At 40.5% G+C, this 10,223-nt stretch overlaps 1 protein-coding gene across 1 annotated transcript; it reads right to left on the bottom strand.

Annotated features, from left to right (window-relative positions):
- Positions 1-7,274: 7,274 nt before the first annotated feature.
- MOS (MOS proto-oncogene, serine/threonine kinase) lies at positions 7,275-8,354 on the bottom strand. Its single transcript, XM_028118973.2, has one exon. It carries the CDS (start codon positions 8,322-8,324, stop codon positions 7,275-7,277), a length of 1,050 nt encoding a protein of 349 aa, XP_027974774.1. The 5' UTR covers positions 8,325-8,354.
- Positions 8,355-10,223: the final 1,869 nt, after the last annotated feature.

The raw sequence follows: 10,223 nt of genomic DNA, 5'->3' as shown, positions 1-10,223 counted from the left end.
TATTTCTTCCTGGTTCAGTTTTGGTAGTTGATACATCTCTAGGAATGCATCCATTTCTTCCAGATTATCTAATTTGCTGACATAGAGTTGCTCATAATATGTTCTTATAATTGTACTTCTTTGGTGTTGGTTGTGATCTCTCCTCTTTCATTCATGATTTTGTTGATTTGGGTCATTTCTCTTTTCTTTTGGATAAGTCTGGCCAGGGGTTTATCAATGTTATTAATGCTTTTAAAGAACCAGCTCCTAGTTTCATTGATCTACTGTTTTTTTTGGTTTCTATTTCATTGATTTCTGCTCTGATCTTTATTATTTATCTTCTCCTGCTGGGTTTAGGCTTTCTTTGCTGTTTTTTCTCTAGCTCCTTTAGGTGTAGGGTTAGGTTGTGTATTTGAGACCTTTCTTGTTTCTTGAGAAAGGCTTGTATTGCTATATATGTTCCTCTTAGGACCGCCTTTGCTGCATCCCAAAGATTTTGAACAGTTGTGTTTTCATTTTCATTGGTTTCCATTAATTTTTTTAATTCTTCTTTAATTTCCTGGTTGACCCATTCATTCTTTAGTAGGATGCCCTTTAGCCTCCATGTATTTGAGTTCTTTCTGACTTTCCTCTTGTGATTGAGTTCTAGTTTCAAAGCACTGTGGTCTGAAAATATGCAGGGAATCATCCCAATCTTTTGGTACTGGTTGAGACCTGATTTGTGACCTAGAATGTGATCTATTCTGGAGAATGTTCCATGGGCACTAGAGAAGAACGTGTATTCTGTTGCTTTGGGATGGGATGTTCTGAATACATCTGTGAAGTCCATTTGGTCCAGTGTGTCATTTAAAGTCTTTATTTCCTTGTTGATCTTTTGCTTAGATGATCTGTCCATTTCAGTTGGGTGGGGGTGTTAAAGTCCCCCACTATTATTGTATTGTTGTCCATGTGTTTCTTTGCTTTTGTTATTAATTGCCTTATATAATTGACTGCTCCCATGTTAGGGGCATAGATATTCACAATTGTTAGATCTTCTTGTTGGATAGACCCTTTAAGAAGTATATACTGTCCTTCCTCATCTTTTATTATAGTCTTTAGTTTAAAATCTAATTTGTCTGATAGAAGGATTGCCACCCTAGCTTTCTTTTGGTGTCCATTAGCATGGTAAATGGTTTTCTACCCTCTCACTTTCAATCTGGAGGTGTCTTTAGGCCTAAAATGAGTCTCTTGCAGACAGCATATTGATAGGTCTTGTTTTTTTTTATCCAATCTGATAGCCTGTGTCTTTTGATTGGGGCATTTAGCCCATTTACATTCAGGATACCTATTGAAAGATATGAATTTAGTGCCATTGTATTGCCTGTAAGGTGACTGTTACTGTATATTGTCTCTGTTCCTTTGTGGTCTATTTTACTTTTAGGCTCTCTCTTTGCTTAGAGGACCTCTTTCATTATTTCTTGGAGGGCTGGTTTCATGTTTGCAAATTCCTTTAGTTTTGTTTTCCTGGAAGCTTTTTATCTCTCCTTCTATTTTCAATGACAGCCTAGCTGGATATAGTATTCTTAGCTGCATATTTTTCTCATTTAATGCTCTGAATATATCATGCCAATCCTTTCTGGCCTGCCAGGTCTCTGTGGACAGGTCTGCTGCCAAGCTAATGTTCCTACCACTGTAGGTTACACATCTCTTGTCCTGAACTGCTTTCAGGATTTTCTCTTTGTCTCTGAGACTTGTAAGTTTTACTATTAGATGTTGGGGTGTCGCTCCAGTGGCTAAGTGGGGGGTGGAACCCTCGCTGGGACAGTGTGGTCTCAGGACACCTGGGGTCACAGAAAGACCAGGGATGCCTGAGTGTGGCAGAGCTCCCAGGTATCGGAGCTGGGAAGCCTGCTGCAAAGACGGAGCCGAGAAGCGGGCTCTCAGCTTGGGCTTGCCATAAACTGTGATCCCCGGCACAGTCGGGCCACTGCTCCTCCAGCAAGGACCCAACAAGTGGCAGATCGGGGGAGACTCCCCTTCCTCCCCCAGGAGGCGGATGATGAGAGTGCACTGCAGGAAATCTGCTGGGTTTGGAGACTCCAAATGGGGTTGGGTGCCAGAGATAGAAATGCTCGGTCACATGTCGGGTGAGCACGGAGTGCGGCCGGAGACCGGGGAAATGGGAGTGACTAACTGCTTTTCTCTGGGGTCTCGCTGAGGAGTGGGGCCCTAAGTTCTCAGCTCATCCACCTTATTTTTGGTATATATATAAGTTGTTCTCTCTTTTAAAATTTTGGGATATAGTTTCTTCTAGCAGACCAAAATATACCCTAAATCTCTAGTGTATGGCTTTGTTCTAGTCTCCTGCCTGATTACATTCTCTCCTTTTTTTTTTTAATTCCTCTTCTTTCTTTTTTCAACCAACTTCTTATCATTTTATAAAATATTTTATAATTTTCATCTTTACAGTCATGTTCCATCCCTTCATCATATTGACCCTTATTTTTGTACATATATAAGTTTTTCTTTCTTTAAAATTTTGGGAGGCACTTTCTTCTAACAGACCAAAATATGCCCCAAATCTAGTGTGTGTGGCACTGATCTATGCACCAGCCTGATCATATTTGATCATATTCTTTTTTTCTTTTTTCTTTCTTTCCCTTTCTTTTCCCCTGGTTTCAGGTGGCTTCTGATTTGTTTAGTGTATATTTTTCTGCGGTCGTTGTTACCCTGTTAGCATGTTACCCGTGTTAGCGACGTCCCTCAGCAGAGCCGACTTCTAAAAGTTCCGATTTTGTGCTCCGTGGCTCTATCACTTGCTGGTAGTGGCTGATGGAGGCCCCCTCCCCCTGCCGTCTTTCTTCCCAAATATCGCCTCGGATTCACTTCTCCACACGTCCTACCTTCCAGAATGTGGTCGCTTTTCTGTTCAGACAGTTGCTGCTATTCTTTTCTTTGATCTCCTGTTGAATTTGTAGGTGTTCAGAATGGTTTGATAGCTATCTAGCTGAATTCCTGGGACCAGATGAAATTTAGGTCTCCTAATGCCTCCACCATCTTGCTCCTCCCCCCACTGAATTAATAGATTTTTAAATATTGAACCATCTTTGCATCTTGGAATAAATCTATGTTTATTTATCATGCATGTTGGTTAATCATGTGTATGTGCATGATTTTTATAACTGTTGATGGGGCGCCTGGGTCACTCAGTCATTAAGTGTCTGCCTTTGGCTCAGGTCATGGTCCCAGAGTACTGGGATCAAGCCCCACATCAGGCTCCCTGCTCGGCCAGGAGCCTGCTTCTCCCTCTTCCACTCCCCCCTGCTTGTGTTCCCTCTCTAGCTGTCTCTCTCTCTCTGTCAAATAAATAAATAAAATCTTTAAAAAAATTAACTGTTTGATTATGTTTGCTAATGTTTTATTTAGAACCTTTACACTGATAGTTATAAATGAGGTTGGTCTGTAGTTTCTTTTTAAAGCAGTCTTTATCAGGCTTCAGTGTGTTATTCTCAAAAAGAATTTGGAAGTTTTCTTCTAATTTAAGTTGCACCAAGATTACCTGGTCCTTAAGGTTTGCTAGAAGTCAGTGGACTTTGGGTCTTACGCCTTATGGGGTGGGAAGGGGAAGGATTGGACAACTTTCTCTACTCTGTAGAAATTGGCCTGTTTAGATTTTCTATCTTCACTGGTGCCAGATTTGGTAAATTTGTAGTTTTCTAAAATATTATATATTCTTGTAGGTGTTATAACTACTAGGTGTTATAACTACTTGAGACTACAAATTTTCTTTGACTTCATTGTTTTCCTTTGGTTCTAATATATGTGTTTTCTTTATTGTTGCTCTCTGGAGTTCCTGCAATTTTGACTGGCTTTTCTTTTAGATGCACAGTTACTTAAGAGTATTAAAATTTCTAGAAAAAGGAGCTTTTTAAATGTTAAAATTTTGATTTTATTTGTCTTTACTATTTTTAGGTTTTGGAATTTAAGGTTTTCTTCATGGTATAGATCAGTTTTCCACAGGTACTTGAAAAGAAGCTATATTTATTTTTTATGGTCTTGAATGTCTGTGTTACAACCAAATGTATTCTATGAATTTTCAATGTCTTCTACATCATACCTTTCTTTGTGCCCATCTAATCTGTTAGTCTTCTATGGATAATGTTTCAATTTGTTCTTATACTCCTTGTTATTTCTGGTCTGTGAAAACTGTTATTATAATGTTTGGTTCACAGTTATTTCTAACTTTTGTTTCTTTAGTGCGAATTGTATTCTTTGACATTGTTCAATAGCCTTCTTTGGCTTCAATTCCATTTTCTCTTATAAAATTGTGGCGCCTATTTTTGGCTTGCATTTAGTTGGTATATTTTTGTCTGCTTTTAAAAAAGAACTATATCTTACAGCACAAAACTTTTCTTTAATAGGTGAATTAAGCCACTTACATTTATTGATAATGACAGATGAGTTTGATCTTAACTCTCACATTTTATGTTATTTTGTTTCTGTAGTTTATGTTGCCTTGCATTCTATGCTTGGTTCTTTTGCCTTTTTGTTTTGTTTCGATAGTTCTGATTTTGAGGAAGGGTGTTTGTTATATATTTGTTCAATTATTTAACTGTATATAATTTCCTTAATCCTAGATGATATATATGAGCTTACTTCTATGAACAGTAATAACACTGACAGTTTATATTCCTTTCCCTCTCTCCTCCTCTGCCCCAATTTAAGTCAATAGCATATCTTTAATACGTATCTTTGTACTTCCTTTGACTGTTAACTATTACAGGTGAAGAAGTCCACATGCTTACTCTACCTCCCGTCAGAGCAGTCTTCTTCCCACAGCTCAAAGACTTCCTTTCTCTCTGACCCCAAAGACCGTATTTGTTTCCTTCAAGTATGTCATTTCTATGGGTTTCTTCAGGCAACCACACCCTTTTCTCTCTCCAAGCAAACTAGGTTTAGGAGGCTTCTGTGCCTGTCTTACATTGCCTGGCCCCACCCCCAGAATGACTCTCTCATGTGCAGAAGGGGCTTTTTTTTTTTAAGATTTTATTTATTTCTTTGAGTGAGAGTGACAGAGATAGTGAGAGAGAGAGAACCAGTGGGGAGGAGAGGGAGAAGCAGACTCCCTGCTGAGCAGGAAGCCTGATGCGGGGCTCAATGCGGGGCTTGATCCCAGGACCCTGGGATCATGACCAGAGCTGAAGACAGATGCTTAACCGAGCCACTCAGGCACCTCCACAAAGGGCTTTTTGCTTCCACTTTCTGAGCTCTGCCATGGCTAGACCCTCCTCAACACTCTGTTCCTTCTTTCTATATCAACTCCTGTAAGCTCAGCTCAGTTTGACCTCATCCTGGTCCTCAGGAGTTTTTTCCTCAACATTTGCACTTCAGTGTGTATCTGTTCTTCAGGACATCTATGTTTGCCAAGACTTTCTGAGATCTGCCACTGACAGGTCCTCCCCTGAGCTATCCTCCACTGCTCGGTGCACTCTTTTCCTACAGGCTCTGTCCAGTCATCCGGCATCACTGCATACCTTTCAGAGTCTGTACATTTTCTATGTCTCCTCGTGTCACTGATTATGGAGTTTACAAGGTACCTCCCACTTTGGTTTCCAGGAGAAGGGAAGATATTTGAATCTAAGCTGTGGCCATGTTCATTCTGGAAGTGAATTCTGGACCTTAATGCTTTTCATAGAGGATCCTCATGTAGCTCACTGAGAGTCTGGTAATGAGGTATTCAGCATAATTAGAATCTCATTTTAGCACACTTGGTGGAACAAACGGATTTGTCATAATTTTGTTTGTGAGCCATTGTATCTTAAACTTTCCAACACAAACTCCTGTTGCTACAATGAACAGAGGAGGAAATTAGTCATTGGTATATGGGTGGTTTGTTCTCTAAGCTACACGGACAAAGCTGTAGCGGCACTGAACCAATATTTTATGTAGTCATGGACAGCTCCCTTTTGCTTCCCTCAAGAACAGTTCCAAACCACGATCTCCTTGTAGACCTCCTACTCTCAATCACTCTTAACAGAAAAAATAGAAGTCCACAGATGTGAACCTCCCCAGTGTCTCTTTTTCTTATGTAGAAACTTATCTTCCATGGCAGTTGTCCCACCTTCCTTTGCTCACATCTGGGAAGAGATGCTCTTTCTCTGCAAAGCTATAGCCTCTTTTCCTAGGTACTACTTTTCATTTCTTTTATAACTTCTTAAATTTTGTCAGTTATCTTTGTCTCTTCTTGCTTCACTCACACATAAACTCACTTCCTTCATCCCAAGACAACTAAACCAAACCCCAAACCCAAGAACATGTGTATCTTATCCCTTTTGAAAGTTTCTGCTCTCTCCTTTTTCCTCAACAGCCCAAGTACAGCTTCTACATCAAGTCCTCGCCGAAACTGTCTGGTCCATTGGCAATGGCCTTGCCCTCCACAACTCACAGAAACTACTGTTGCTAAATGGAAGTCACAGTGGTCCTAATAACAAAATCCAGTCACCTCATTCTTTTAAATCTTATGTACTGGCAGCCATTGTCTTGAGTCCTAGAATGGGCAGTTTGGTTTTACTTGTCTGGTCTCCTCCATCCAAATGTTAAATTTTACTGTTCCTCAGAGTTGTCATTTTTTTCCCCCTCACATATCATAAGTCTTTGCTTTGTCATCCCCTTCTGAGTCCAAATAATAAGAAAAAGAGACCCAGTTTAGAAGCATATTAGCACAATTTTTCTATTCATGGCATGTGCAAGTTCAAAATATTACAAGAAATCATCTAAGATATTATTCCTTTCAAAATAAATTTACCTCAATTGGTGAATTTTACATATGAAGGTCTTTACAAACAAGAAGTTTTGGGCAGGGGAGCTGAAAAAAAATATTTTTCAAAAAAGTTTTCACTTGTTTGGTTTGGGAGCAAGTAAACTTAATAGTTTACATTTAGGTGGTGGGTATGGAGCATATTGTTTGAATTTATAGAACATTTTGGCATTTTACAGTTCAGTTCTGTTTTGGACAAGCTGGCTTCATCAGTAACAAATTGGAACAAGTGCAGTACTGTTGCAGTAAGCACACTCCAGCGAAAGCAAAGCATAGAACTCTGTGAGGGACTAAGTTTAGTTACTAACAATATTAAGCTGACTACTAGATTTGTAGCTATGCTACTTGTCTTAGAAGAAGCATTTGAGACCAAAAGAAGTTTTAAATAACTTTATTTTCTAAAAATCCGTCCTGCAAATATGGATTTTTTTCTACATGGTCACTAATTTAAAAAACGAATAGAAATAAAGACAAAGCTTATGTCGATACAGGTTAAGAGTCAGTCAAATTCAGCTCTTAAAGAGTTAAGGTCGACCAGGAGGAGTTCTGCACTTGGCCGCTGCAAAGCCCTGGCCCTCCAGCAGCGTTGGATGATCTTCTCAAGTCTTTTCCCAGAGATGGAGTCAGTGAAGACAGCTGCTGACAGAGCCGGCCGGAGATTATAGGCCACCACGGCGTAGAGCACGTACTGCCGCTCCCCTGAGTAAGGCGCCTCCTTGGTAGCCATTTGCCAGAGAGTGATGGCAAAGGAGTAGATGTCAGCTTTGGGCGTTAGGGTCTCCCCTTTCAGGAGCTCAGGGGCTCGGTGGGTGTAGGTGCCCCCTAGGGGGTAAGGAGGGGTCTGGAAGCACAGCTGATATTCCAGCTTCTCTGAGCAACCGAAGTCACCGATTTTGCAGACATCCTGCTCACTGATCAGAATGTTAGCCGGCTTCAGGTCCAAGTGTACAATGTTTTGCGAGTGAAGGAAAAGCAGGCCATTCACAATATCTAGGGAATACTTGAGACACTTTTCCAGATTTAATTGCTCTCCGGCACAGCAGTGAGGCTGCACATCCTCCTCCTCCGGGCAGCTGGCGGCACCGTATATGACTTGGTGTAAGGTGACATTGCCACCAAACTCCATGATTATGGTGCCTAGGCTGTTAAAGCCTGCAGGCGTGCGCGCGCTGGCAGCCACCACCCGCACGATGTTATCGTGGCGAAGCCTGGCGATGTTGAGCTCAGCCCAGAAACTGCGCTGGGACGCCAGTCGGTTCTTAGTGCTCTTGTTCACTAGCTTTATGGCCACGGGAACACCGTGGTAAGTGGCCTTGTACACCGAGCCAAACCCGCCAGCTCCCAGCCTCTGCAGGAGGCACACCTGTTCCCAGTCGATGGAGCACCAGGCCAGCCGGCGTGGTAGCCGTGGCGCCCTGGGAGGTGTGCCACCCAGAGCGAGCTTCCCTGCCTTGCCTGGGAGCTCGGAAGGGCTGCTGCAGGGCCGCGAGTCCGCCGAGGGAGAAAACTCGCTGGGGAGGTAACTGTGCCGGGGAAGAGGCGAGGGCATCGCACCTTCCAAGTGGACCCCAGAGTGGCTCAGGTAAGTGAAAAGAAAAAGGGTCGGCGAAAAGGGGAAGCATCTCTGACTACTTTGCTCCACCCAGCGTTTTTCTCCTCTTCCTTCATTTCCCCCAAATGAGCCACATCTGTGCTGTTACTCAGCAAGGGTTTTTATCAGATGGGGGGGAAACAATCTGAATGAAGCATAATCCTCCTGTTTAGATGAAAATATTTCCCTTTAACACTTAAAGTGACTTCTTATAAAAACAAGCTCTCCGCTGAGAAGAGTTCGCCAGATAAACAGCACTGAGCTGCCCGTGGACTCACCCCCGCCTCCTTTTCCATGATTTCCTTAATTATAATAAAACAGGCTTTTTTCCCCCAAGTGTCATCCGCTGAATATGATCAGTCCTCAGACTAAAGAGACACAATAGTGCAATGAAATTATTTCACACTTTGCAGGCTTTAATGATTGTCAGTGTTATTCTCCAGCTGCATTAAATCACTTCCAGCAGTTATTGGCAGAAAGAGTTGAAATACGAACAGCTGACATTTGTTTAACTGATTACGGGGATAATTAGGTGTAACTTTCATATATGGATAAAAAACTGTAACTTTAAAGTAATTGATCCAAACACAATCACTGATACAGGTCAAAACATGCACCTCCTAAGTTCATCAGGGGAAAGGAAAATTCTCTGACACTCTATTCAGCTTATATAGTAAATTAGCAAGACTTCTTAGCAACATATCGACTTCCTAACAATCCTGATCCATGGCAGTTTGGCTCACCCAGTAAGCTCACTCGCAGGAGAGATTCTAGACTTCACAGCAAATGCATTACAGAAGTTTTGAAACAGAGTTGGGGGAGAAAAAAAGATTCGGATTCAGAGCTACGATCAGAGTTTTAAATAATAACAAAGATGAGAGAATCCTAGGAGAGGAAATATCTGCATAAAAATGGCACAGAATCACCACTGCCTATATATAATGTGGAAAACCAGATGTTGAAATTAAATCAGGGTCTTGCTTTCCAGCCCTGGGTTCCTCCTTTCTAGTTTTTATAACAACAAACTCCCCAACCTCCCACTAATTTTCATCCCATATCTTTGGGGAAAAGACAATACTATTAACCTGTTGATTAAAAAAAAAACATAGGAAAGTATTAGGATCTACGTCTTTAAAAAATCGAATGGTAAAGTTCTGTTCTGACTTAATTTTACTTAGAGCACATAAGTGATGTTTAACATTTTTATGATGCTAGGTCTATGCTTCTGAGATATATTGGTTCTAAGAAGATATGTGAGTAAACACAAGCCATTTACATAAACCATTTGAAGTCTGTTGAGCCCTAAGATGGGATTTCTGGTCTATACTATCCATCTGCCTTAGTATGTGATATTGTGTGTAATATTTAACCTGTTTGAGCCTCAGTTTTTTCACTTAAGAAATTAGGATAATAATTATTAAGCTTTTTAAATTTTGGAATAAAAGTTGGGGAGCCCTGTACAAATTAATAACAAGTCTAAAAAATATACATTATAAAACATTTTAGTAGAAAGGCAGTTGAATCAAACTCAAAATATAAAAGGATGGCAGTAGAGAGTAAAATAAGAAAGTAATAAAATTATATTCTACCGTAAGTCTATGCTGCAAAATTTAATAGTCGTCACATAGTTAGCATTATAATTTAGATCTCTCAAACTGTTTTATGATATTAGGAATGCTGTGAATGAGTATTAGTCAAATAATAGAGTGCCATAAATTCTTGGCAAAATGATGTGACTTGTTATATCATCTTTATTTTTAAGATAAGAGCATAGACAGTTCATTTTCCAAAGGTTGATTTTATTACTTATATAAGGTATTAATGAAAATGTGGTACTTTACATTCACAGGCCCCAAG

This window comes from Eumetopias jubatus, unplaced genomic scaffold (genome assembly GCF_037043125.1).
Source record: "Eumetopias jubatus isolate StellerSeaLion01/CBP00866 unplaced genomic scaffold, mEumJub1_p1.0 scaffold_4, whole genome shotgun sequence".
NCBI lineage: Eukaryota > Metazoa > Chordata > Mammalia > Carnivora > Otariidae > Eumetopias > Eumetopias jubatus.
This window is presented reverse-complemented; position numbering and strand designations above follow the sequence as displayed.

Coding starts and splice junctions, on each gene's coding strand:
- MOS (XM_028118973.2), bottom strand. CDS start 8,324: ATGCCCTCGCCTCTTCCCCGGCACAGTTACCTCCCCAGCGAGTTTTCT.